Source organism: Panthera tigris, chromosome D1 (genome assembly GCF_018350195.1).
Source record: "Panthera tigris isolate Pti1 chromosome D1, P.tigris_Pti1_mat1.1, whole genome shotgun sequence".
Lineage (NCBI taxonomy): Eukaryota > Metazoa > Chordata > Mammalia > Carnivora > Felidae > Panthera > Panthera tigris.
In genome coordinates this window covers 16,503,043-16,530,392 of record NC_056669.1, presented here as the reverse complement: position 1 = coordinate 16,530,392, position 27,350 = coordinate 16,503,043, and the positions used below count along the sequence as shown (strand labels likewise).

General features: G+C 48.6%; 2 protein-coding genes across 8 annotated transcripts; both read right to left on the bottom strand.

Annotated features, from left to right (window-relative positions):
• Nucleotides 1-378: 378 nt before the first annotated feature.
• Nucleotides 379-8,171, bottom strand: HMBS (hydroxymethylbilane synthase). Of its 4 annotated transcripts, none has more exons than XM_007072897.3 (15): nucleotides 8,005-8,171; nucleotides 5,182-5,229; nucleotides 4,961-5,014; nucleotides 4,560-4,632; nucleotides 4,089-4,138; nucleotides 3,947-4,002; nucleotides 3,492-3,569; nucleotides 3,185-3,262; nucleotides 2,986-3,061; nucleotides 2,050-2,163; nucleotides 1,759-1,797; nucleotides 1,414-1,533; nucleotides 1,137-1,190; nucleotides 944-1,030; nucleotides 379-846 (listed from the first exon to the last, which is right to left on the bottom strand). In XM_007072897.3, the coding sequence occupies exons 3-15, from the start codon at nucleotides 4,994-4,996 to the stop codon at nucleotides 673-675; spliced, it is 1,035 nt and encodes a 344-aa protein (XP_007072959.1). In that variant the 5' UTR covers nucleotides 4,997-5,014; nucleotides 5,182-5,229; nucleotides 8,005-8,171; the 3' UTR covers nucleotides 379-672. The 4 variants fall into 4 exon arrangements, with proteins under 4 accessions (XP_007072959.1, XP_042814261.1, XP_007072958.1 ...); XM_042958327.1 differs by having other exon boundaries at nucleotides 5,186-5,229; XM_007072896.3 differs by lacking the exon at nucleotides 5,182-5,229.
• Nucleotides 8,172-9,871: 1,700 nt separating this feature from the next.
• VPS11 (VPS11 core subunit of CORVET and HOPS complexes) lies at nucleotides 9,872-27,346 on the bottom strand. Of its 4 annotated transcripts, none has more exons than XM_042958495.1 (17): nucleotides 27,165-27,346; nucleotides 19,438-19,645; nucleotides 18,701-18,849; nucleotides 18,473-18,608; nucleotides 17,762-17,925; nucleotides 16,980-17,227; nucleotides 16,087-16,288; nucleotides 15,525-15,676; nucleotides 14,277-14,463; nucleotides 13,509-13,655; nucleotides 13,197-13,385; nucleotides 12,928-13,089; nucleotides 12,562-12,701; nucleotides 12,276-12,478; nucleotides 11,981-12,122; nucleotides 10,504-10,726; nucleotides 9,872-10,377 (listed from the first exon to the last, which is right to left on the bottom strand). In XM_042958495.1, exons 2-17 carry the CDS (start codon nucleotides 19,622-19,624, stop codon nucleotides 10,213-10,215), a joined length of 2,796 nt encoding a protein of 931 aa, XP_042814429.1. In that variant the 5' UTR covers nucleotides 19,625-19,645; nucleotides 27,165-27,346; the 3' UTR covers nucleotides 9,872-10,212. The 4 variants fall into 4 exon arrangements, with proteins under 4 accessions (XP_042814429.1, XP_042814428.1, XP_042814430.1 ...); XM_042958494.1 differs by having other exon boundaries at nucleotides 11,981-12,152; nucleotides 27,165-27,343; XM_042958496.1 differs by lacking the exon at nucleotides 27,165-27,346 and having other exon boundaries at nucleotides 11,981-12,152; nucleotides 18,701-18,808; nucleotides 19,357-19,633.
• Nucleotides 27,347-27,350: the final 4 nt, after the last annotated feature.

Here is a 27,350-nt window from a genome sequence, read left to right as displayed (position 1 = left end):
AACCCATCCAAGACTAGTACCTTACATATTGGGGAGTTTCAGATGGACTAATTTTGTTTATTAAAGGATTGTTTTTTAAAAACGCAATGTCTGTGGTCGTTCTGTACGAGTTGTAGGGTTGACTTTGTAGACGCCTATCTTCCTGAGGTCGTGGGGGCTAGTGGGGGAGGGGGGCTATCTGATACGTGGCTCACCTGATAGACACACGGGTTAGCCAGAGAGGGGCAAGTCCTAGGTTTGTCTGATCACGGCTTTCTTGGTGTTCCCTGGGAGACCATTTGTTGTTTGAAATAACTACGGTGGCAGAAACCAAAAATGTCCCAGAAGAACTTTGGACAGACGTCCCAGCCTCTAGAATAAAAGGTTTTCTGTTGGTCCTTGACTGCAACCCCACCAAAAGCAAAGTCGCCTTCAGAGCTGGTTTATTAGTTGAGTTGGTGACATTCAAAGGCTGTGGCTTGAACTTTTTCTCTAAAGAGATGAAACCCCCACCTACTGAGGAGGCAAGGCACTCACACAGCCCCAAGGTGAGGCAAGTCCCTGGGAGTCTCTGACCTTGCAGTTCAATCCCCTGGGGTAATCACTCCCCAGTTAGCAGTGAGACGGGGGCACTAGGGCTGGGATGCAGGCGCTGCATTATAGCAACCCAGGCACTTGTGCCCCACAGACCAGTTAGTGGGCGTCGTTAAGCTGTCGTGCAACATCCAGGATGTTCTTGGCTCCTTTGTTCAGCAGCAAGCTGGCCAGGCTGATGCCCAGGTTCTCAGCAGCCAGCTGGGCTTGTCGTGGAATGTTCCGGGCAGTGATCCCCACCAGCTGTGGATCATCCTCTGGGCCATCTTCATGCTAGGTGAGGGAAGGAGGGGGGATTTGGTGAGCACAAAAGAGGAGGTAACACGCAGGTTTGTTTCTCACCCTCTCCCTCACCCTCCAGCTTTGGCACCTGGGCAGTGACACAAATGGTGGCCTGCATGGTCTCTTGCATGCTATCTGAGCCGTCCAGACTCCAGACTCCTCCTGTCAGGTACAGCTGGGAAAGAAAACGGTTATCTCAGCATATTCTGAGAGAACTGGTTAGAAACCTGGGCTCTTGTGGACAACTTGACGTGCACGGGGACAAGTGTCACAGTGCTTACTTGCCCATCCTTCATAGCTGTATGCACGGCCACTGGCACACTGCAGCCTCCTTCCTGCAATGAGAAGTTGCCCGGTGAACTCCAAGGACTCTGTCACCAGAACCCTCAGAGACAGACTTCTGAAGACATAACTGAAACAGGCAGGGGCCCAGTCCTGCCTATACATCGAAGAATGAATTGCCATGAAATAAAGAGCATCAATTTGAGAAATCTCCCCCATGACTATTCCCAACTCCTCAAGTCCCCACCCCTCCAATCCCCGGAACACAGGTCCTACCAGGTGCCTCAGGAAGGCTCGCTCGGCAATGCAGCGAAGCAGGGTCTCAGGATCATGCAATACACCCACCAGATCCAGGATGTCCTGGTCCTTGGCTCGGACTTCCACGCCCAGGGCCCCCTGAGGGAAAAACAGCCTAAGACATCAGGCCTAATCTTTCCCCAACCAATGGAGCTGAGGATGGGAACCAGCCCACCTCCACCTGCTCCCTGGGGTCTCTTTTAGCCCAGAAATCTCGCAAGCCCTCCCCCTCCCTAGAAATGTTTATGCACAAGGTTGCAAGACCAGCTTTTTGGTTGAGAACAAAAGAGCACATCAACACATGGCTTCCCGGGTCAAACATACCTGACCCACAGCATACATGCACTCCTCCGGGTGGAGTATCTGCAGGGGCAGAATAGGCACTCAAAAGGGTGGAACTGGGGGTACTAAAAGCAGACAGTGGTGAGATGGGGCTTCCCTACCACACAGAAAGCCCAGGTAGGCAAAAGTGGGGGGTCTGTCCTCTGATCCCCAATCTTCCCAGCCTGGGACTCACTTCCAGCTCGTACCGTTAGAGACAGGGTGTTCAGAAAGAGAATACAGGCAGGAACAGGGGGAAGATTAACTGGGGATGGAGAAGGGACAGCCCCTTACCTGTCCCACCCGGTGCTGCCAGCCCATGCGCTGCAGGCCAGCTGCAGCCAGGATGATGGCACTGAACTCCTGAAATTCATCCAGCTTCCGAAGGCGTGTGTTGAGATTTCCCCGCTGTGCAGAGACGCTAAGGACCACAAGCGCCGGGCAGTTTGGAGCCTCATGCTGCTGCTCCCCCTGCCTGAGTCCTTCTGTATCCAACTAACATCTCACCTTTAGTTTTCAGCTTACGGATAACAGCTAACGTTTACTTAATTACTAACACTTAATTGCTACATACCAGACACTGATCTAAAGTGCCTTGCATACATCTATTTAATTTTCACAATCCTATGAGGTAGGTATTATAATTATTTCCATTTTACAGATGAGGAAAATGATCCAGACAGGTTGAATAACTTGCCTGAGATTACAAGATCTCTGGGAAGCATTCCCTGACCCCCAAGTCTGTGTTTATCGATGTTCCAGCTAGAAGCTTCTAGAGAATTCCCTACTTCGTGCACTGGAGCACTCAACGTGTACTATTTTGAAAATCAGCTTTATGAAACATTCGATATATTTAGAACATCAAAATATAGTAGAATATGAAACAAAAATGGAAGCACCCTCCACCTCCCCTGTTCCCCAGTAATCACTGTTCAGTATCACTCTGTATTATCAATGCCTGTTTGTCTCCAGGCAAAAATGTAAAACTCTATAAGCAAGGACATCGTTGGTCTCACCACTATCCCCAGTGCCAGGCACTGGCCTGGGGCTAAGAAAACATAAAAGGATTAGGGATGGATGGATGGATGGATGGATGGATGGGTAGATGGACAAATAGGGCAGACAGTGGAGGACAGACCTGCTGGTCCATGGTCCACTTCCTCTGGAAGTGGCCCCATGGACCCCATCTTCCTCCCTGGCTACTGCCCCCTCCCTCCTCTGAAAGGATACAATGCTCTTGAACTCCAGGTGTGGGAACTTTCTCTGCAGCTGGGCCGCCCTCCGCAGGGAGCTGGTTCCCACCACACTGCTCAGAGAGAGGGTGTAAAATGAGATATAACCCAAGAAAGGCATGGTTCCTTTCCTCCTCCTCTTAGCTCTCCGTCTTCTGTGCATGTCCCACCGGGATGTCTATCTAGGCCCCACTCACCTCTTCTCTGGCAAGGTTTCTAGGGTCTTCCCAACAAATTTTGGGTGAAAGACAACGGCATCATAGGGGTTCTCCCGCCTGGAGATGGAGGAAAAGTCACAGAATGAGAAAGAGATCTCAGTTCAGGTCACTTCCAGGGTCTCTTGATAGCCAACTAACTGGCATTTTCTGTTTTTGGCCATGCCTGACACCCCTCAGGGCAGAGGAGAGAGCCGTAGAGGCAGAGGGTAGCGTCCCAAAGGGAAAAGCAAAGGTCAACATGATGCCTGCCCCCCTGCCCATCCCCCCCGACTCGCAGCGTTCTTACTTGCAGATGGCTCCAATGGTGAAGCCAGGAGGAAGCACAGTGGGCAGGTCCTTCAGGGAGTGAACGACTAAGTCCACTCTAAAGAGACGGGAGAGGGAGGCTAGAAGGGATCCCAGCAGCAGGCCCCCACCCCTCCTCTAACTACACCTGCCTCTACTTCAGTGGTATGCTTAGAGCACATTAGGAAGCAGGCACGTCTAAGACCTCAGGACCCTGAGACCCGCTCCTCCCCACCCTCCCTCCTGTCCCCAATACCCCAGCCAATCCTGCCCTCCAGGCAGCCAGATGGCTAGGAATCAGAACACTCCCCTTTTGTGAGATCTGAAAAACCCGCATATGAGCCTCCTTCTAGCCAAGGGTTGAAGCCCCCAGTCTAGCTGATATCCAGCTCTGATGTGCACTGGGGTCCCAGCGAGAGACTGGGACGGAACCATGCTCTCCCGTCTTTCACATACTCATTCTTTTCCAGCGCGTGTTCCAGCTCCTTGGTAAACAGGCTCTTCTCGCCAATCTGCCGGTCAAGAAAAAGCCTCAGAGTGAATCTTTTGGGGGAAGGAAAGAGAAGGGAGGGAAAGGGATTGGGGGGGAATACGTTACCTTAGAGAGCGCAGTATCAAGAATCTTGTCCCCTGTGGTGGACATAGCAACTGAGGAGAGAATCAGTCACGTGCTCATCGATCGGCGTTTAATGAGCCCCTACTGAGCCCAGCACTGTACTAAGACTCCTAATGGATACAGGCACCCCCCACCCCCGCCCAATTCCTTGCCCTCTAGGAATGTATGATCTAGGAAGACCAGACACACTCATAATAAGACCCAAAGCAGAAGATGCAAAATGCCAGGTTAGCCCAGGGAGTCAAAGCTAGAGGTATTCAGAGGAGGAAATGGCCCTCCAAAATGGGGACAGCTAAGAATTCTCTTTTTTTTTTTTGGGAGGGGGGAACAGCTAAGAATTCTTAAAGGCACTGGGACCAAGCTTTGGGTCCAGGGAAAGCCAGCAGTGTTGTGTTTTCCCCTCTGGGGTGAAAGGGCTTCCCTTTAGCTTCCATTCCTGTCCAGAAGACTCACCGATTTCAAACTGCAGGCCTGGGTATAAGGCTTTCAGCACTGCCACCACACTGTCTGTTTGTATGCGAGCCAGCTGGAGGCAAACACTCAGATTAGTCCTATCCTTCCCTGGCACTGCCCCGAGCTCACACCCTCACAGGGTTTGGGAGACTCGGAAGGAATTGGAGTCAGAGAGGTGGCTGAATGCCCACGTAGGAAGGAGAGGGGCCTGGCCTGGTCTGCTCAGCCCAGGGACTCTCTCTCCACAGAACGCGATATACCATTCTGCGTGGGATTTAACACCCAGCCCCCCACCCCCACCCCGTTTCCTCCATTCCTAACCCTCTCGGCCCCCCAGCTTGCAATACTGTGGAGCACAGAACTCTTGTGACAAACTTGCTCTGCCCAGTAACCGTACTCACCTGGCTTTTTCGGGTACCCACGCGAATCACTCTCATCTTTGGGCTGTTTTCTTCCTGCAGAAAAAGTCCCCAAGTCACAGTCCCCTCTGTTCCTCGTGTGCCTCAACACCTTGTCCAAGAACCAGAATCCCTGGCTTGGAAGAAAAGAACCTCAGCCAGCCCCTGGCCTGTGGCCAGCTGAGCCTTGGAGTGGGAAAGTACTCCAAGACTGGTCCCTTTACCTGCCTCAGCACCTTGTGCCCTCTTCACGGATCCAGAGAAACAGAGACCTGAGGGAAGCAATAGCAGGACCCGCTGTTGCTGTTGCTGTAATAACCGGACAGTGGGTCCAGAAGCCCATCCCGGCTAAGGTGGTGGGAGTGCTGCACACAGCCAGGTGGGTAAAGAGATAAGGCCCATCAGCCTGGCCACAGCGAGGGTGGGCCCTGCAGTCGGCAGGGGCAGGGCAGCTGGGGCCTCGAGGGAACTTGCGCTGAGTCACTGAGGACAAGCTCAGTATCCATAATACAGCAGGCACAGGAGAAAGTTTCAGTGCCACCTAGATACGGAGAGCTACCCCACAGGTGCCACACCATGGATTCCCTAATCTGGCTGGAATGTACACATAAAGGACTGGGATCAACAGATCTTCTGTAGAGTCCAGGTGACCTTGATCCCATTAGTATCAGTTTGTTCATCTATAAAATAAAGAGGTTTGGACTCCAGGATTTTCTGCCGCTGATGTTTAATTTTTTTTTTTTTAATGTTTGTTTATTTTTGAGAGAGGGAGAGAGACGGAGCATGAGTGGGGGAGGGACAGAGAGAGAGGAAGACACAGAATCCGAAGCAGGCTCCAGGCTCCGAGCTGTCAGCGCAGAGCCCGATGCGGGGCTCAAACTCACAGACTGTGAGATCGTGACCTGAGCCGAAGCCGGACGCTTAACCAATGGAGCCACCCAGGCGCCCCGGTGCCGCTGATGTTTATAAGACTGAAAGGCTGAGCTGCCTACTGTCCATTCACCTAGAGTGCTGCCTCTGGTCTCACCAACCAGAAATATCAGGAGGTCAGTGACCAAGCTAGGAACTCAAAGGGACATGCCTCTTCCTCCCGCCAGGGCACCCTGGACAAAGGCGTTCAGTGCCTAGCAGGTAGAATTGCGTTCCTCAGTCTCAGGTCCTATTTCTTTCTAGACCAAAGAGTAGCCACTGCAGATAATGTCAATTTTCCCTATTCTGAGATCTTTAACCTGTGGAGTTGTTTTGCAGGCAGGATTCTGGGGCCTCTGTTGTTGGGGATGTGACAGCTGGCTGCTCCTGGACCCTAGTCTATTGCATTGCTGTCACTTCTCCCATAAATAAACCCTAGGGACCCTGAGCAAATTAGGCTAGGCCTGAAATGCTAAATATGGCCCCTAAAATTCTGGGCCACTAGGAGCCCAGAGAAAGAAATCTAAGGTCTCAGAAACTGCTGGGTTCAAACAATCCCTGCATCGATTCTGCACAGCATATTTTATTCCATTAAAAAGTTATTTATTGGGGGCGCCTGGGTAGCTCAGTTGGTTAAGCCTCTGACAGGCTCAGGTCATGATCTCACGGTTTGGGAGCTCAAGCCCCTATCAGGCTCCGTGCTGACAGCTCAGAGCCTGGAGCCTGCTTCAGATCCTGTCTCCCTCTCTCTCTATCCTCCCCTGCTCATGCTCTGTCTCTCTCTCTCTCAAAAATAAATAAAGGTTTTTCAAAAATTGGGAAAAAAAGTTATTTATTGAACATGTATACTATTGCTTTTAATTTTCATGACAACCTATCAGCTAGACAGGGCAGGATCTCCAGCACCATGTTATGGAAGCAACTGAGGAGTGAAATGACCTACCCAGAGTCACACAGCTAATAATGGGCAAAAAGTTGGAGCTAGAATTTTCCTACTCCTAGTCGAAAATTTTCCTACTCCTAGTGCTCAGGAATGTGTGCAATGGTAGGGGTGCCTGGGTGGCTCAGTCGGTTAAGCCTCCGACTTCCGTTCAGGTCATGACCCCTCGGTTGGTGGGTTCCAGCCCCACATCTGGCTCTGTGCTGACAGCCTGGAGCCTGCTTCAGATTCTGTCTCCTTCTCTCTCTGTCCACCGCCCCCCCTCTCAAAAATAAACATTAAAAAAAGAATTAAAAAAAAGAATAATGTGTGCAATGGCAAAAAATCCCTCTCCTCACCAGCAGGCTGGACAACGGGAGATAAGCATTTTTTAAAATGTTTGAGAGAGAGACAGAGCACTGGGGGGAAGGGCAGAGAGAATGACAGGGGCAAAGGATCAGAAGCAGGCTCTGTGATGACAGCAGAGAGCCGGATGCGGAGCTCGAACTCACAAACCGGCTGAAGTCGGACGCTTAACCGATTGAACCACCCAGGGGCCCCTGCCCATCTCAGGCTAGCAGTGGCCTCCACTGGCTGTAGTCTGCATCTACACAAGCCCACAGCTCCGGCGCCGAGCTTGGGAGAGGAAGGCGCAAGGGTGGCGCCCCACCCACCATCGTAACCCGAAGGTGTGTCTCAGCTGGGGACTCTGAGTAGGCCAGGGCTGAGTGACCGCTAAAACGGAAAAAGGGGAGAAGGCGCACTTCCAAGATGTGTGTGTGCAAGTGGAAGACTTGGGGTACACTCTCCTCTCAGGATCCGAAGTGGAACATATTCCTAAAGTGGCCGAATGCTGCCTCGGCCCTGTCTCGTATAAAAGGGTCCCGATCTTGTGTAGACGAACTTATCTGGGCTGTTCACTAAGTCTAGAGCGGATACCAGGCCCGGCGGAACCTCACCCAGATCCTCGCAGGGATGGGGGTTTCGTTCCAGACTATCCCTCCACTCTTAATCCCGCCCCCACAGCTCCCTGATCTCCCGTCCTTCCTAAGGGCAACTCAGCTACTGGTCCTTTAAAAAACTATTTCGGAAAAAAAAAAAAAAAATGACGGATAGTCGCTCGGACCAATAGACGAGCGAGGGTGGCAACCTGGGGCCAATCGTTGCCCGGCTAGTCCGGAATGCCGAAGTTGCGAGGATCACCGGCTCAAATACTCACCGCCGTCGCGGCCGCGTTGCCATTGTCAGACATGGCTGTGCTCAGGAGGTAGGTCCGGGAGGTGCCGCCAGGGTCCCCGGGAGTACAGGGAAGCCGGAGGTCCCGGCCAACGGGCACCAGGTGCACGCGGGGTGCGAACTCCTCCTGCAGCCTCAGACTCCGGGCTCTCCGTCACTTCCGGCGCCCGCCCCCGGAGGGGAGGACCACCCTCGGGGCGGGAATTAGAAGGATTGCGACAGACCTGACCTTATACCCTTCTGTTACCGCCCCTACTCCACCCGGCTGATGGGGACCCTGGGACCCTGTGCGCCCGTCTTCCTTGCTGGAGACCCGGGCCTATTAACCATTCATTATTACTTTTACATATACCTCGTTCTGAGCCGGGAGTACTGATGGTCAGTGACTAAGAGATGCTCCCCAGATTTACCCGCAGAGCAGCCCTCCGACGCCACCCAAAGGGCCAAGCCAAAGTTAGCAGGGCCCGAGAGGAAAAGTATTAACTCTAAAATGCTGCGTTTGAAGTAAAGCGTCCTTGGGTAACTTCCATGCCCCTTCCACTGGATTCAACACCTCCAGATAAGAGGATGCTGCAGAAAGTTGGTCACCCAGAATTCTACAGCTTTATCTCCTTGGCTGTGGCACAATTAGTGAAACTGATGCGGTGCTTCCTTTGTTCTATTAAAACCTCGCTCTGCCACAGCCCTGAAATAGGCAACACTCCTATTTCTTAACTGAGGAGACTGGCTCAGAGATCAAAGGTCATGCCCCAAGAAGGGGGGCGCCTGGGCGGCTCAGTCGGGTAAGTGTCTCACTTTAGCTCTTGGCTCAGGTCATGATCTCCCAGTTCGTGGGTTGGAGTCCCATGTTGGACTCTGCTGACAGCACAGAGCCTGGAGCCTGTTGTGGATTCTGTGTCTCCCTCTCTCTGCCCCTCCCCCTGCTCACACTGTGTCTCTCTCAAAAAATAAACAAACGTGAAAAAAAAAGACAACCCAAGTGGGAGTGCCGTTATCAATGGCACATAATTGTTAGTGGGAAAAGTGCTGGAGAAAGTGCTTGTATTAATAACCATGCACTGAGTGCCCACGTGCTAACTACCACCAAGGAACTGGACACCCATTCGCGCCTCAGGCCTTCACAACAGCTATACGCCATGTTGTCATTCCTAATGTACAGATGAAGAAACAGGTTCAGAGGAGGTAAGAGACAACCTAAATCAAGCTAGGATTCAAACTTAGGTCAGCGGCCCCGAAGTCTGTATTCGTAGCCACTGCAAATACAGTGTACTCTCCCTTTTCCACGTACTACCTAAACTCTAAAGCCCAATGTCCGAGTTACTCTTCAGCTGAGTAACACAGAAGAGCAGTCTTCCGACACATTTATAGGCAGACACGTAGCCACACAAACTTCAATGGGCAGCTTCCAAGAGGTAGGAACAAAAGCATTTCAACCAAGCACTTCTATCTTGTTTATCACTTGGTACTAAATCCGGCAAGACACCAACCTATCCATAATGAAGGCAGGCTCAAACCCCAGGATTCCCACCAGAATCTGCCTCCTGCTTGAATATTTTGTGCAAACAAGAGCCACTGAGACCAGCCAGACTACAGAGCAGGCGCTAGTCTGGGGGCCTTGGTCCAGGTTGCTCCTGGAGCTCAGGTACCAGGCCTTTCGTCACTGAGGCTCTTCAGTAAACTGGTCTACTGGAGGCCACCAGCCCCACCCATTACTGGAATGAGGTCTTGTCAACATAATCTTCAAAGAACCCTACAAGAAGGGAATTGGAGTTCTACAAGAGCAGAGGGAAAGTACATCTTGCACAATTAAGAATCACTAGGAAGTCCCAGAGCAAAACCTTCAACCCCCAAACTATTATATTCTTTTATTTATAGACTCTGGGAGCAAGGACCCAAGCACAGCCTGGTGCCCTTGGATAGAGAACAAAGCAGCTATTGTCCACACTCAGAGGTTGCTGAGGTACCCTCCCCCGCTGGTCTGGAATGATCCACACTGCTCAAAAAGTCAACAGGAGGAATGGCAGGCTGGCCGAAGAAGGGAGAAAAAGTCCTCTTTAGTCCTGAGGGCTATGGCATCAGATCAGGGTGGAGTCCTGGGCATGTCTGCCTGACTCCTGTGCAACAGCCCTGCCTCTGTCCCCCATGTCCCTACTACTGTGCCTCCACTATCACACCCCTTCCCCTGAGCTGCTTAAGTGCCCCTCCTGGAGTGCATGAGCAAGTCCCGCTGCAGCCCAGCCTCCAGGCTTGCAGTCAGCCTGGCCGTGGGAGGGTCGGTCAGCAGAGTCAATTTGTTGAAAACCCCTCGGCCGAAGTAGTCAGCAATCACAGAGAAGCTATCGTTGGAGCACTTGAGCTGCAGGGAAAGAGGAGAGAAGAATCAGAACTGCAGGCGTCCTGTCCTGAGGAGGAGGAAAGAAAAGAAGCGAATGCTCCCGTGACTCTCCGTGAGTGGGGCAGTCATCTACCCACTCATGCCCACCTGGTGCTGGAACTGATCATGGAGATCGCGTTTCTGTTCCTGGGCCCGGATCATATCCATGACCTTCCGGTTTTCAGGGAGGCAGGTGGGGCAGTCGGCATCACTTTCCGAGTAACTCTCAAAGCAGTGCTGGTGGAAGGAGTGGCCGCAGAGAAAGTGGACCGAGGGCAGCTCCAAGGCACTGTTACAGATGCTGCACTTGGTCTTCTGGAAAATCTTCGGACTGCAGGCAAGGGAGACCAGAAAGGAGTGGCAAAGAGTGGGGGCAGAGCCAAGAGCCGGGTGCAGAGAGAAGGTGGCTGGAGTTGAGGGGTCCCTGTCGAGGGACTACAAGGTCTTGCTCTTAACCACCAAAAGGGAGTGAAATGAGGATGCCGCCCGGGCCTGCAGAGTCTCAGCGTGCTTCCAGCAAGTCCGGCTAACCCGTTCAGTTTTCACAACCACCACTAAGTTGTCTTTCATGGTTTTTAAAAATTTTTCATGTTTGTTTATTTTTGAGACAGAGGGAGCACACACACACGAGTGGGGGAGGGGCGGGGAGAGAAGGGGACAGAGGATCCAAAGCAGGCTCCGAGCTGACAGCAGTGAGCCTGACATGGGACTCAAACCCACGAGCCTTGAGATCATGACCTGAGCTGAAGTCGAACACTGAACCCGAGTGAGCTACCCAGGCGCCGTTTTTTTGTTGTTGTTGTTTTTAATTGAAGTATAACTGACGTACGTTACATTATTTTTGGGTGTACAACATGGTGATTGACAAGTCTGTGTGTTGCACTACGCTCACCACAAGTGTACCTACCATCTGTCACCACACAGCACCATTACCACACCGACTACGTCCCCTGTGCTGTACCTTTCATCCCCGTGACATTCGTTCCACAGCTGGGGAACTTGTACCTTTCAGATCTTTACTTAGACGTGACCCTTCCAGTGAGGACCTTCCTGGCCACCTTATAAACGAGCGCGCACACACACACAGCACCCCACTCCCCTTCCTAAACTAGTTTTCTCCTTAGACCTTATCACCATCTGACATACTGTAATATTTCGTTGAATGTATTCAGCGCCTGCCTACCTCTATGTTGTAAGCTCCACATGGCAGGGCTTTTTTTTGTCTGTGTTAAGATCAGTGCTTGCCATCTGACTCCTGATTTTAGCTCAGGTCATGATCTCACAGCCCTCCCCTGCTCTCGCCCTCTCTCTCTTTCCCTCTCTTAAAAAAAAAAAAAAAAAAGTGTCTTTAGAAAAAAATACAGACTCATAAAAAGAAAAACACCTGCTGCAAGTTAACATCCTCCAAAAACCTAATAAATAACGATCTATGGAATAAACCATTCTTTGGAATTCTTCCATTAAAACAGATCTTCAAAAATGCAAAGTTCGAACACATTTTCATACAATCCTCTATGAAAAGTATTTAATGACACCCAGTGAAGAATAAGATTATCCCCCCTCCACATATCTAGTCGCCAAGTACCTCGCCTTGAGCTCCTGGATCTCCTGGCGGATGCGGGTGGTCTCCTCTCGGTACCGTCGCACCCGGAGCTCGTCCTGTGCAATCTGCTGGCTCTGTTTCTGTAGTTTTTGGACCAGGTAGTCCCGGATGACAGACAGGGTGGCTGTGGAGTTGTGGGCCAGAGTCTGCACCACTGAGATTGGGCCCGGAAGGAAACAAGACAGTGAACCGAGCAGCACCCTCTCGATAGAATGGAAGCGCCCCTGGCCCGGAGCTGCGGGCAGCCTGCACCCCTCCCTACCGCCCTCTGAAGTACCTAGAAGCGGTGGCATGAGGTTCTTGCTCTCGATGTGCTTGAGCACGGCCGCCACATACTCCTTGCAGTCCTCCTCCTTGCGGGCAAAGTAGCTGAGTGCCTGCTCCCACAGGGACGGCTCCTGCTCCCCGTGGCGCTCGCACACAGCAATCACCTGCCGGTACTGCTCATGCTGCATGTGGTAGTGCATGATCTGCTGGAACCTGGGGCCGGGGCAAGGCGCACCTCAGTGGCTGTCCCTGGAAAACCGGATCCTCCCCCTTCCCTGAAGTGGCCCAAATCTTACAGCTTCCCCTGCTCATAGAGGTAAAGGACCCCATCCTGGAAGTCGTGCATCTGGCAGAGGACCAGGGCCTTGTCAAAGACGTCGCAGAAGCGGCCGCTCTTCAGCAGGGAGATGGCCTCTGCATGAAGCTTCTCTTTGACCTAGGGAAGGAGGGTAGAGTTGCTGGGCATAAGGGGGAAAAAAAATCACAAAGGTCTCTTGTGACAAGGCAAGTCAACTGCCTCTTCGATCGCCTCTTCACGGAGGAACCAGTTAGCCCCCAAGGGTGAGGGGTCACTGGTCTAAAGAATGCAGCAAAAGGCAACCACAAAAGATGGAAGGGCTGTCTTTTCTCCAGCACCTGCTGCAGCTTTTGCCAGGCCTCACCTGTGGATCTTTCTCATGGGCCCAGTTCTGTAGCCGCAGCTCAAGGAGTGTGTCATAGATGCCCTGCGGGGAGTCAGGCTGTACTTCACTCATGTGTTCTAGGAAAGCTCTCAGCTCTCGAGGGTTGTTGGCAAAGATGGGGATGAACTCCTCTGAGTTGGCCTAGGATGGCAAGGGAGGAGAGAGGAGGCCGAGTGAGTGGGTGTGGTATCCATAAGGCCCCGGAAGTGATCCCTGTTGTCCAAAAGCCATTCTCCTTGACGTCTCACCCTGCAGCCTGGAGCCTCCCTGTCACCTCGGCCTTCGAGGCTAGGCTGATAGTCGGTACACAGTCCCTTTAGCAACTGGGTCGTCTGCTCTGGTATGTGGTGCATGAGGATCTTGCCATAGCGTTTCATGTTGCTCTCTGCCTGCTCAAAAGGCAGCTTGCCGATGTACCGAAGGGCTTCCTGATAATTCTGTGGAGAGGTAAGGGCAGAGTAAGCGCATGCTCCTGCCTTCCCACCAGGAAGTACTTTCATCATTCCGGGGATGTCCTGGAAAAAGAACAGGTCTCTGTCTGGGTCAAGAGTCTCACTTACTTTAATGTCCTCTAGCTGAATCTTTAAGTACCACTCATGATGTGCATGGTTCTCAGCCAAGTAGAGGGCATGGGAGTAGTAGCCAGCCTGCCGGAGGACCTTGATGGCTGTCTCCACATCAAAGTGGACTTCACTCTCACTCTTGGTCTGCCAGGGAGACGTCAGACAAAATCATTCACAGAAAGGTTGTGGTTGGGGAAGGGAGAGGAAACCTGCATCTGAGACCAGATTCTTTTTTTTTTCTTTAACACGAACTCTAGGCCCAATGTGGGGCTTGAACTCACGACCTGGAGATCTAGATTTGCATGTTCTACCAACTGAGCCAGCCAGGTGCCCCCTGACAGATTCTTAAGATAACAATAAAGTTGAGGCCGGGAGGGTTGGAGACAAGAAAAAAATGAAAGAAGGTCCATGGTTTTAAAACACTAGGTCCTCCTACTTCTCAGTAAGTTTTTAAGAGCTAAAGTCTTCCTCTTCCCCTACTATTACAGGGACACTTCTGGGGACCCAGGGGCCCACCACTGTTAATTCCCTGAACTTACATACCCTCAAAAGTTCAAGCATCATAAAACAAGAGGGAGACAGGAGAGAACTAGCAGGAAAGGCTATTCCTCTTCCCAGTTTATAGACCAGAGGGGTCCTGGTCCCCAAATAAGGTGAGCCCTTTCTTCTCCCTGCATCTGCTGAAAAAGGGGCAAACCCTGGTAAAGCCACCTCCCGCTCAGCGGGGCCCTCGGGGAATCTACCACCACCACCACCACCCTGCACCTTGATGAACTCCTCTAGCTTCGAACTGTCCTTGAGCTTGGTATAGCAGTTGAGCAGCAGGGTAGTGTGGTCAGCATTGGCCAGGGACTGCCGGTGCAGGGTCTGTAGGTAGGCGGTCAGGTTGTGGATGCGCTGGGCATCCAGAAACTTGCGGATCACATAGGATGGCTCCAACTTTCCAATGGTTCTAGAGAGACACGTGCATCAAACAGCATCTGGATCAGCGTACTTCTCTTTCATGTGCCTAGGAATCACTTGCAGATCCTCAGCATGTCTGGGGGGAGGCCTGTGAATCTGTATTTCTAACAAGACCTGGATGATATCAATGCTACTAGACTGCAGACCACATGAGATGCAAGGCTAACACAGCACTGGTTCTTAAACTTGGCTGAAGATAGGAATTCTAGAAAGGTAGAGAGGCCAGACAGGTTCACACCACCTCTTAGTAGGGCAGAAAATTTCAAGAATTAGGGTTTCTTCAAGGGAAGAAACTGTAGAAGCCAAGAGATGAATACCCTTTCCCTTTAAAGAATCAAATCAAGGGGCGTCTGGGTAGCTCAGTCGGTTAAGTGTCTGCCTTTGGCTCAGGTCATGATCTCATCGTTCATGAGTTTGAGCCCCCCATCGGGCTCTCTGCTGCCAGTGCAGAGCCCGCTTCAGATCCTCTGTCCTCATCTCTCTCTGCCCCTCCCCCACTTGTGCTGTGTCTCTCAAAAGAAACAAACAAACAAACAAACGAATCAGGTCAAAATGATATATATTTTTTTTAAACTAAGCTTTGTGCCCAATGTGGGACTTGAACTCATGATGCTGAAATCAAGAGTCGTGTGCTCTACCAACTGTGCCAGCCAGGTGCCCAAAAATGAATATTAACAAAGGCCAGCCTAAACAAGAACAGGTGCCTGGCTGGCTCTGTCAGTAGAGCATGTAACTCTTGATCTCTGGGTTGTGAGTTCAAGCCTCACATTGGGTGGGAAGCCTACTTAAAAAATATAGATACGTAGGTAAAAACAAAATAAAGTTTAAAACAAGAGATACTCATCAGCTCCACTGCACCCTGGTCACGTAATATTTGACCCTCAATGTTCCCTTTACAGTGAACTGTACCAACTTCTCACCCGGGCCATCACAGTTTCTGCAGGGAAAAAGGATGGCTCCTTTTGGTGGAGTCCATTCCCCTAACCCAAGCCCAGGTGTTAGTCTATCTGGCTGCATTCAGAGCTATATCCTAAAGCACCCAAGACTAACCGGATATACTGCTGAACAGCCCCATCGTGGTTGCCCTTGCTGTAGAGATGGTCCCCATACTGCATGAAGATCTGGGCCAACCCATCACTATCTAGGTGCTGGCTCTTGGCCAGGTTAATGGCCATCTCAAATAGGTTCTTCTTAAACAGCATCTGCAAGGGGAGAGAGATTAGAAAATTACTAGAAGCAGTCCCGAGGAGACACCCTACCAGAAAGCAGCTACAACACACAAGCCAGACGGTCCTGGATTTCTGATCTGCCTAGATCCTAGACAGGGCAAGACCTCTCAGATAACCCGAAGTCCAACATGGCCTTACTTTCCAAGGCTCTCTGCAGGCAGAATGGACCCTGAGAGTGGACTCAGGCTCTCAGCCATTACTTTACTCTTAAAACCTCATCCCAGGCCATTTGCCTTGTAATTCGGCCCTAAAGGAGCTAGGTAAGGCTGTGCCCCAAAGGGAAGGAAACACCCTGGCCAAGGTGACTTGGCCTCCAAGAGGAGCCTGTTCCTACACCTGCGTCTGGGTGCCCGTGGCCAGCTCTGGAAATCTGGTGGCCTTGCCTCCAGTTTGGTCTGTGTGTCCTTCTCCTGCAGCGCGTGGACCCGCCCATCCCGCGTCAGCACGTACAGGGAGCCCCACTCAGCAAGAACGTCCACTACGTCCTCAAAGATGGCACTATAGGCTATGAACTTGTTGCACAGGTCGTAGATGTTGAGGATCTGCTTGTCGGAGCTCTGGGAGTCCCTACTGGTAAACTCTGACCTGTGTGGGAAAGAAAAAGCACCGGCTATTTGCACCAGCTCCTCTTTCCATGACAACTTCGGTGCTGCCTACTCTGCCCAGAACAAATCACCCTCTGGCCCCTCTAGCAGCACATCCCATAAATGCAGCATTGCATAGGCAGTTGTAGGAAGAGAACTCATAGACCTGATCGTACCTTTCAGGATCCTACCATTAACATAAGGGGTGGCTTAAAAAATTAAGAACATCCAAACACCCATTCATATAATTAGCCCCTGGTATATGGGAGATACTGCGCTTAGTGCTGACTGAAGATAAACACTGACACGGATCATTCCCATCACGAGGAAGAGCCTGCCACCCCTTTTCAGGTGGCTCAGAATAAAAATACTGTGTCCTGCATTCCCCAGCCCTTTATAGCTTCCCCACTGTTCACTTCCTTGTTCCGCCACCCAGTGTGTTTTGACTGAAGAGTAAAAAAAACAAAAACAGGTCAAAAATTCCCTGGGGCGTTCTAGGGCACTTAGCAAATACCTGTAGCAAAAATACATTTTTTCAGTAAAAATGTTACAACTGAATCTAAGTGTGAGGACAATGTACAGAAAACCAAAGTAGCAGACTGACAGGATTGGGGTATTAGGATTTTAAAATCATGTTAATTCTGGCGAACAAGTGCAGCCTTCTCCCTTTCCCTTCCCCTTGGAGTCCTTACTTGGGAGAAACCTTCCGGTCACGGGAGACAATGACAAGGTAGCCTCTAAACCAGTGAGCAATGAGTTTATGGCCCTCGAAGGCAAAGCAGGGCCCACGTTCATCAGGCTGGTACAAGTAGACACATTCGTCTCCAGCCACTATGAACTGCAGGTCCTGAGAAGGGTCGCTTAGAGCTGAGCAGCGCAGGCCACAACCATGGGTGTCCAACTCCACACGAGGGTAGTCCTTTCCAGAAACTATATAGGACTGCAAGAAGAAAGGCGTTAACAGGCTCCCTTTCAGGAGGGGGCATCTAAGCCTTCCCAAAGGTATTCCCATCTCCATACTGGCTCTCTTTCTTTTTGACTCTTAGCACCCTAACACTTTCCCTGGCTCCTTGCTTTGTCCATTACCATCACCCACATTTTCTCCCTCTGTGTGTATGGTCACTAACTACAGGAAAACTGCCACTACAAGAAATGCAATAATTTTGAACTTTTACCAAGACCATACTTGAGAGTAGACTGTTAGAAATTAAGAGCATCAGACACCAACAAAGTAAAATAACTTGTCCGATGTTACTTAACAAGTTAGGGGAAAAAAGCAGGTCTTTCGCTACAAGCCCATTGTTCTTTTCCTAACTCTGACTCTTCCTTGCCTCTTAAGTGAAAAAATAAAATATTAAGCTGGGCAAATGACTCAAGGCTACATGATGAAGAGTTTAAGAACCCTACCTCTCGTCATTTCCTTATCGTAGGCCCCTTTCTTGCCTGCCCCTAACAGTGCAGGCCCCCATCATACCTGAACGTTCTCAGTTGTCACAACAAACAAATGAGTGGTCTTTCCCGCTTGGCGAAATGCCAGTCCAGTAACAGGATAGTTGCCCTTGTGCAGAATCTGGGTCTTGCTATGCCGGTCCCGTGTGATGTCTCCTTTGTTCAATGTAACACTGCCATCTGTGAAACCTGTAGGGGACCAGGAAACAGCACTTCATTGAGGCTGAAAAGATCAGGGAGCACAGAAGGGGAAAAAGACCATTTAAGGCACTTGTTAGAAGTGACAAGCTTTCAGGGTGCTTGGGTGACTCAGTCAGTTAAGCATTTGACTCTTGATTTCGGCTCAAGTCATAACCTCATGGTTTGTGGGATTGAGCCCTGCGTCGGGCTCTGTGCTGACAGCATGGAACCTGCTTGAGATTCTCTCTCTTTCCCTCTCTCTCTCTGCCCCTCTACCTGACTCATTCTCACTCTCAAAATAAATAAACTTAAAAAAAGAAGTAACAAGCTTTCTCCTTATATCTAACTCTTCCAATGGTTAACATAAAAATCGGTGCACACAGGCTCTTTTTCAAAGAACAAAACTAAATGCTCTCCCGCTCCAAACTTTACTATCTCAAAGACCTTAATTCAGTATAAAATGGTCTCATTAAAACAACGAAGACGAGCTGCAGAAGCAACTCTGAAGAAAATCTATAAAAACCACGGAGTGTTAGCTTTGCCTTCTTCTGCTTACCAATGGCCATAAAGTTGAGATTTTCATGGACAGTCAAACAAGACACAACAGTTGGCTCTGTTCCTGGGATGGCAGGGAAGATGCGAGTGCAGAGTGGATTGCCACCATCTCTCTTTTCCAGGTTCCAGATTTTTACCTGTGAACAGACCTCAGATATGTGAATACTAGTCACCCTCCAACAACCATTCCCAGGGCCTGGGTCTTTCCCACTTCCTTTCTGGGACTCACCAGGGGGTTGATGCCTTCTTCATCTTCACCAACAGATGCCAAAATATTGTGCTGCTTCAGCTGATATAGGTGTGTCACCCGTAGTTTGTAGGCTTGGAAGCCTGTAAGCTGTAGAGAGCGGGGCAAGAACCAAATTTGGCCTTCCATATGTGTAGAATAGTCAAGGAACCTCCTTTCCAAGGAGAGAGACTTCTATTTAGACCAGATCCCAGATAACTACTAACATATATTATTTAATCTCTCTCAAATTTTCAAGAATTTCTCCACATATTATCTCCTAAAAGTTCTCCATCTTAAAAACAGTGAAAACGGAGACCAGAGTTTAGTAGCAACAATATGAAGAACACAGCAGCAAACTTCTAGTCTCATGTATCTCCTTGCCCACAATTTGGGCAGGAGAGATCACGCCACCTTACACATTCACCTTGTAAAGCCAACCTGCATACGCTGTTTAGACAGATCTTAAAAATAGCCTTGCCAAACTGGTATCTTACACCTCTTTCACAGAGAAGTAAATGGAAGCCCCAAGAGGTTGCCTTGCCCACGATTGCTCAGTTGGCAACAAGTTACTGAATGGACTTCCTCCTTTTCTTCCCTCAGGCCACAGAAGGAGCCACTGGGCGCCCACCTAAAGGAAAGTGTCACGTAACACGAACCCCTCTGACCGACAGATTCCATCCCAGCTGGATCTCTTCAGGGATCCGGGGAGGGAACAGACAGCTCCAGAGGAAGGATATCTCCAAAGACGAGGCTCCCTCGGCCTGAGTCGCAGACAGTGATGCCAGGAGGAAGGCAAAGGAACTTAGAAGCAGCGGGTCCTGAGGCAGGTGCAGCCGCGGGAGCAGCACCATCGTTGCCCAGCGGCTCCTTCACCAGCTCCTTGTCGAAGAAAACGAAACGCCGCCACTGCAGGTAGGCCGCCATCTTGGCCGAAGGTCCCCGCCTCTGGGAGAGAGGTCATGTGAGAGGGGCGGAAGGATCACGTGAGCCGACAGCTTCCTGGGGCCTGAGTGCACATGCGCCCTGGCGGCCAGGTGACAGCTTCCCGCGGCGGGGAGAGTGGGCGGGGCCGCGTGAGGTAGGACTCCCCGCCGGTCCCTCGCCCGGCTGTTGGCCTGTTTACCGGCTCTGTACCTGCGCTGGCTAAAGTGCTTCTGAAGTGCTGGGCCCTTCACCTCTTTGAGCATCAGTTTCCTCCTTTATTAAATTCGTGGGCACTGAAGGATCAAGATGAGGACTATCACACGCTTTAATTGTAACCCACTGTGCTCAAGCGGATTATGACCTCCTACGACGGTTTTGAGGCATGAATAAACCAATGTATATGAAACTGGCTTTTCAGCTGTAGGAGCGGAGACATAAAGTCAGAAGTTTGTGTCTGCAACGAGATACGGATTGCGCACCACAATCAGTGTCTTAGGTTCATTTTTGTGTCCCTCTGTCAGTGTGGCATGAATTAGACATGTAAAATCTGTTTCTTAACGAAGCTAGGAAATACTTGTGGGGCAGGAACTCTCAAGAACGTGGGCTTTTTTTTCCCTTTCCGTAGTGGGAGGGTATGGGACATAAGCCGAACGTGGGAAAAGGCCTGGAAGTGGCAGCTCTGGGAGCTGAGTGATTGAACAAGTGGCAAGTGTCTAAGATATTCCATAGCCGCCCACCATTTACATCTCTGGCTAAAGCAAGTGTTCCTGGGGAAAACTGTAGGTGTACACTTTGGCGTCACAAGGAGCTCTGTACAGGAGTGACATTTTGAGATCATACGGACATATGAAAAAGTGACCATGTGGTATCTGTGAAGTTTGTTTTTGCACCTCTCTCCCCCACAGCTTTTTATTTCCGGAAAGTTTTATCTTGATTCCCACCAGCTGGAGATCCCAGAACGCGGGGGCTGTGTTTTGTTTACCATGACCAGTCCTAACAGAGCCCGGTAGAGGCTTCGTGTTTGGTTGAAGGAATAAATGTGGATGATTTTCCTCTTACCCCCGCCTCTCCTCAATCTGGTTGACGGGAAAGGTAGTGTCCATTTGCTAAAGAGATAAGTGAGGGGAAGAAACTGTATAGCACATAGATTTCCTGACTTCTAGCTCAGATTTCTTTCCTCTTTCACAGTTTCAACATCCAAACCCATGTGAAGTATAAATGGGGAGTAGCCTGGACCCACTTTCACCTGCTGAGTATATTTTGTACTACTCATCGGAATTTTTGCAAGTGTGTTACGTCAATCGTGAAGTCTATGAATAACATGTTAAAAGAAGTGATGTGGGGGGCACCTAGCTGGCTCGGTAGAGCATGAGGGTCTCTCAGGGTCATGAGTTCAAGCCTCATGTTGGATGCAGAGTTTACATTAAAAAAAAAAAAAAGCAGTGATGTGAGGACAAGGGGTGAAGGATGGGTGAAATAGATAAAGGGGATTAAGAGGTATTTACAAAAAAGACAGGTATGTAATGTACAACACAGGGAACACAGTCGATAATATTGCACAAACTTTGTATGGCCACAGATGGTTTACTGGATCTATGTGGTAACCATTTTGTAATGTATATAAACACCGTGTACACTTGAAATGAACACAAGGTTGTACATAAGTCACTTTTCAAGAAAAGAAAACAAGCAATGTGAAATATAGAGACGTGAACAGCAGAGTGGCATCTTTGTTGTTGACTTAGGTGCTCCCCCTACTGTCTAACAGCAGAGGTCCAGAGTTTTCCTACTTCCTATTTGAACCTGGGAAGGCCGATGCCCATTTGGTCTTATTGATGAGGGTACAAAGGCAGGGATTGGTGACCCACTGCATTTCTTCAGACTCACTGCCTTCCTTCCCTTCCTCCTTTAGAAAAACACGTATCAAGTACTCACTATCCCTGCAATTGTACTAAATGCCCAGAATATAAATATGAACAAGAGGTGGTTCTTGCCCTTTAGGGAGCTCAACCACCACCATGGGAGACAGACATAGAAATGACTGCCAGTAACCAGCCCTGAATTTCATACAATTAATTATACCTAACAGAGTGCTTTCACTTTTTATGGACTTTCCTAGCAACCATCTGCAGAAGTATCATTATCTCCGGTGAGAAACGGGAGTCTCTATGAGGTTCAAGTGACTCTCTGGGCAAGCACATCAAAGTTCTTCAGTTCCCTAACTATTAATTAGATGCTTTTCTGGAGTGTGAAGCTAGGCTGTACTTGTCAGAACATACACCAGGATTTGTCTTTTTGTTACACTTGTCTGAATCCAGGAACTTCAGTATAGTGAGGAAGATAAGCAGAGAAACTACACAGAAAATGATGTACTAATTGTTACAGTTCTGCATTTGGAGAACTTTGAGTTCTGAAGGGACTAAAGAAGCAATTCAAGTCTTTAGCTTGAAATTAAAGGGATCGCTACTCAGAATCAAGGATTGCCTGGCAATGGCCTCTCTTTTCTGCATTAGCAAAATGCTGCCCATGATGTATAAAACAGTCATATTCACTGGAGCAAAACAGGAACTTTTCTTGTTTTGGCTTCAAACTTTTATTTTCTATCAGGTTTTGGTTTTTTTGTTGTTTTTTTCCTGCCTCATGTGGCTCTCTGGGTAGAAAACCATTTTTTAGACTACTGAAAAGTCTGTGTTTTTTTCTCTTAACCCCTAAAAGGCTATCAAAAGTTTCCACCTTAGCAACAGGACAGCTAAAGTTTCCGCTTCAGCAACAAACTCAGAGGTCTCCCCATACAGGTTCCAAAGTTACAGGGAAACAGGAGGAAGCAATTAGCTCATTATTGATTGTGAAAATCTGGCCAAAAAAAAAAAAAAAAAAGGGAAGGGAAATTCCCCATGAACTTGGCAAAGCACTTAACCAAGCTTTTAACAACTGCAGTAGTGCCCATTTTTAAGTTGTATTTCTCTAGAGTAATAATAAAAACAAGTGGTTAACTAACATGTACTTGGTGCTTAGGATGTTCCAAGCACTCTACTAAGCACTTTACCCCCTTGTACATCAACCTTGTGAGGCATGTACCAGCGTGTCGCTTTTAATGATGTGGAAATTGAGGCTCAGGAAAGCTAAACAACTTGCCTAGAGTCACACAGGTAGGAAGTAGTGCTTACAGGCAAATCCAGGTCTGTCCAACTCTGAAGCCCCATATTCTGGGTGCTTGATTTATTTTTTAGACAATATTTATTTATTTTTGAGAGACAGAAAGAGACACAGAGCATGAGCAGGGGATGGGCAGGTAAACACAGAATCCGAAGCAGGCTCCAGGCTCTGAGCTGTCAGCTCGAACCCACAAGCCGTGGCATCATGACCTGAGCCGAAGTCGGACACTCAACCGACTGAGCCACCCAGGCACCCCTGGGTGCTTGATTTAAATTTTTGTTTTTAGAAGTCAATTCCATAAATTTGTTCATAAATCTGAGTGATTTTCTAGGTGTTCGTGAAATCACAGAATTCAAGAACACAAAAAGCCTTGCTTCTCTGGACACATAATCATTCCCATCTCAATGCAAACTGGGAAATGTCCCCAGTACTTTGTCTCCTCATCCACTCCTCACTCCATCCAATTCAAATTCATAATACCAGGACTGGAGAATTGCATCAGTATTTTTTTCCAATGTTTTTTAGTTTTATTTATTTTGAAAGAGAGAGAATCCCAAGCAGGCTCTGCATTCCTCAGTGTGGGGCTCAAATTCATGAACAGTGAGATCATGATCAGAGTCGAAATCAAGAGTCAGATGCTTAATCAACTGAGCCACCCAGGCACCCCTGTATCCTTAACAGTATTATTAAAGATACAGGGGCTGTCATTCACTGCTGTTGGTAGTGCATATAGTAAACTTTTCTGGAGGGCAACTCGGCAATATGTATCAAATGCCTAAAGAGGAATTTAAGCCTGCATAGGCACTTCTAGGAATTTATCCTAAGTAGATTATAGGGGACAGATTTGCATAAATATCTGTCAATAAGTGTCTACTGCAATTTTATAATAGAAGGGAAAAAAGGAAGCAACATAATTGTCAAATACTAATGTTGGTAAATAAAATTATTGTAGTTCTTTATACAAGTCTATAAAAATAGCCACTGAAAATTCTGTAGAGGAAAAATGACATAGGAAAATTAACGGAATTACAGTCACAAAATATTATCTCCATTAAAGTTTAAAGTGTGTGCATATACATCAGAATGCTAAATGTTTAATTTAAAAAATGGAATTGTGGGTGATTTTTATTTTATTATTTGTTTTTCCTATGTTCTTCAGTTTTCTTCAATCACATTTCTTTCGTAAGTCTAAAACCACTGGTGAAGAAATAGAAAATAAAAACAAAAACAAAAAAAAACTTATCTAGGTACAGCCTCTCCTGCTAAAAGTGAGTTTTCCCCCATCTCAGGGTTCCAGCAAAATCAAACCTTCTAGTCTTTTGAGTGACACAAAATAACTTCTAAAAATTTTCTAAAATAACTTCTAAAAATTCTATTAAGGTATAACGTATATAGAAAAGCATACATACCATAGCCCATTAAATTTTCACAAAGCCATTGCAACCAGCATGGTAACCAGAGGGCGGCAAGCACCCCCAAGAAGCGTGTTATGTCCTCTTCTAAACACTAGCACCCCACAAGGGTAAGCACGGTCTCCACCTCTATCACCATAGCTTAGTTTTGCCTGGTTTTAAACTTTATATAACTGAAATCATAAAGTATGTACCCTTTAGCTTCTGGCTTCTTTCACTCAGTATTAGCTTTGTGGGCTTTAGTTAAGTCGCAGACTGTAATCATAGACCATTTTCATTGCTGTATAGAATTATATTGTGTGAATTCACCACAATTTATTTACCGATCCAACTATTTTTTTATTTTGAGAGAGAGAAAGAGAGAGAATCCCAAGCAGGCTCTGAGCTGTCAGTGCATAGCTCAACATGGAGCTTGATCTCACGAACCATGAGATCATGACCTGAGCTGAAATCAAGAGTTGGATGCTTAACCGACTAAGCCACCAAGGCACCTCTACCCATCCAACTATTGATAGGCATTTAGGTAATATTCAATTTGGGGCCGTTATGAATAAAGCTATTACAAACAGTCTCTTAGTGAATATATATAAACATTACCTAAACCTAAGATGGAAGTTGCTGAATGACAACTAATTTTTTTTATTTTTATTTTTTTTAACGTTTATTTATTTTTGAGACAGAGAGAGACAGAGCATGAACGGGGGAGGGGCAGAGAGAGAGGGAGACACAGAATTGGAACCAGGCTCCAGGCTCTGAGCCATCAGCCCAGAGCCCGACGCGGGGTTCGAACTCACGGACCGTGAGATCGTGACCTGAGCTGAAGTCGGATGCTTAACCGACTGAGCCACCCAGGCGCCCCGACAACTAATTTTTAAAATTCTCCTGAACCAGGATGTTTGTCCTGATTAACACTGCCCTCAGCACATGATGTAACATGCACGGTTTATAACGTATGCACATGCTCCTGCTAATGTGTTCACTTTAATCTTCTGACAGTTGCACATGTCCTGCAAGATGGCAACTTTAGGGTTTCTGCTCAGGGTGGGGGAAGCGATGTAGTCCTCAAATGTTCTTAACATGTTGTTCTAAATGAGAACTAGTGAATTCAGCTGCCTTTGTCAATCTAAATCAGGTGTTTCACCTTAACATTTTCCCATCATTTTACAACTTGTTCTTGTGAAACACTAGGGTCCTCTCTGGTCAGAAAACAAAACAGGTGACTCCAGAGCACTCGCACCTGCTGCACCTCCCAAGGGGACAGATACCCAGGTTGAAAACCGTAGCTGCAGCAAAACTGTACTCCCACCAAGGATAACCCGAGGATGGGAGCTCATTTAGGAGCAGATCAAACTGACTTTCTTAGTGTCCCAATTTGCACACATTCAATAGGTTTTTAATAAGTACACTGAGAGGCGCCTGGGTGGCTCAGTCGGTTGGACGTCCAACTTCAGCTCAGGGCATGATCTCGAGGTTCATGAGTTCGAGCCCCACATCGGACCCTCTGCTGTTGACTCAGAGCCCGCTTCAGATCCTCTCCCCCTCTCTCTGCCCCTTCCCCTCTCGCTCTCAAAAAATAAACTAAAAAAAACAAATAAATAAATAAGTGCACTGAAACCATAAACATGTTTCCCAACAGACTGACTTTTCCAAAGGCAAGGACATGGTCATCCCCATCTCTGGAATCCCACACCTAGTGCAATGCTTATATCTGACAGAGGCCCAATAAATATTAGAAATGAATAATCTGTTTGAAATGGATGGAATCTATCCTACCAGACTGCTACCCAAAAGTTGGGTCAGTCATACAGTAACAAAATCTTTCTCTGTGGAACTGAAATGACAACTTAGCATGTCTCATAGAACTGAAATGACAACTTAGATATCCATCACTGTGGCTGACCAACCCCCATGCTATGGAATGTTCTACAGCAGTAAACAATGAGGTGAATCTTTACACACTGATCCGGAAAACGCTCCGTGATATGTTATTACTTTCAAAAAAGGGAGGAGAAAATGCAAGCTGCAAACAAACTTCATTACACAACATTTTATCATTTAAAAAGAAAGCAAAAGCTACAGATTTCAACAAATGTCCGTAAATGCCCAGGAGGAGGCCTGGAAGGTTACACACCACGCTGTTAACAGTAGATAATTCCAGAAAGAGTGAGATTGAGCATGGTATCAAAGGGATTTATTTCCCCTTATTTCTACCAAGGTCTCTATACGAAGACTGAACAGTCCACAAAGGGAAGAAAAATAGACCTCTCCCTGATACTACCAGTAGATGTGTTTATCTTCCAAGTACAGACACCTGACTACCCTGCCTCCCTAAGCATCATGAAAAATGTAGGGAAAGGAACAGGTTAAGAGTTCCTTAAACAAGTCCTGGCCGTTACAGCCAGGACCTTCTAGGGAACCTTCTGCGAAGGGAGGCTAGGAGTCGATTTCGGAAGAGGGAGGATACAGGAGACCGATTTTCCACATTTAAGAAAAGTGCGCTCAGGTCAACAAAACGGTGGTGGGGGTGGGGGTGGGGGTGGGGGTGGGGCAGATTGAAAAAAGAAAAGTGAGCTCTCCAAGCGCTGTGCACACTTCCATTAGGCTATGAAGTACACAGAAGGGAGGGAGGAGCGCCAAACCTGCCCGAGATACTTTAATTCTGACAGAAGCAGGAAAAAAGAAGATATACAAGATTTAAAGGAACGGAAACATGAAGTGATGCATTTATGCTCAGTTGATCACAGCCTCATAGATAAAAGTGTCTTTTGCGTGCAGCGCTTTCCATTTTGGAATATTCTGTCTCAGAAAAATGGGTCGTAGAGTAAGGGGTCCAGGCCAAGTTCTGTTATGTCTGTCCCACCAGCGAAGATCTGTCTTGGTGTCTTTAAGGTGAAACGAAGGTGGGGGTGGACCACGCCTGAAGCGTAGCCATTCTGGATTTCTATCCGAAGCCTAAGCAGTTCAATACCAACCAGCAAGCGAGAGCCTCTTCCGCGTGGCTGCGGAGGGGATGCCGGTCATTCCTGCTCCTCGGCCGGGGCTCCCCTGGTGACCGGAGTAAGGGGACCGACTGCGGGACTGTCCGGGTGCTCACTTGCACCGGGCACGAGTCACTCCCGATACCGGCAGTCCGGCATCCAGCGCCGAGGCCGGAAAGG

Bases quoted from the DNA above. Each gene is read 5' to 3' on its own strand.
- HMBS (XM_007072896.3), bottom strand. From the start codon at position 8,037: ATGTCTGACAATGGCAACGCGGCCGCGACGGCG. The intron at 5,015-8,004 runs GTGAGTATTTGA...CTTTTTCTGCAG, and splicing joins GCAACGCGGCCGCGACGGCG to GAAGAAAACAGCCCAAAGAT. The intron at 1,534-1,758 runs GTATGTTTGACC...TTTTTCCCTCAG, and splicing joins GCATGTATGCTGTGGGTCAG to GGGGCCCTGGGCGTGGAAGT.
- VPS11 (XM_042958494.1), bottom strand. From the start codon at position 19,624: ATGGCGGCCTACCTGCAGTGGCGGCGTTTCGTTTTCTTCGACAAGGAG. The intron at 12,479-12,561 runs GTAAGATTTGGG...CCCCGGCCCCAG, and splicing joins CTCTATGAGCAGGGGAAGCT to GTTCCAGCAGATCATGCACT. The intron at 10,378-10,503 runs GTGGGCATGAGT...CTTTCCCTGCAG, and splicing joins ATGATCAGTTCCAGCACCAG to CTCAAGTGCTCCAACGATAG.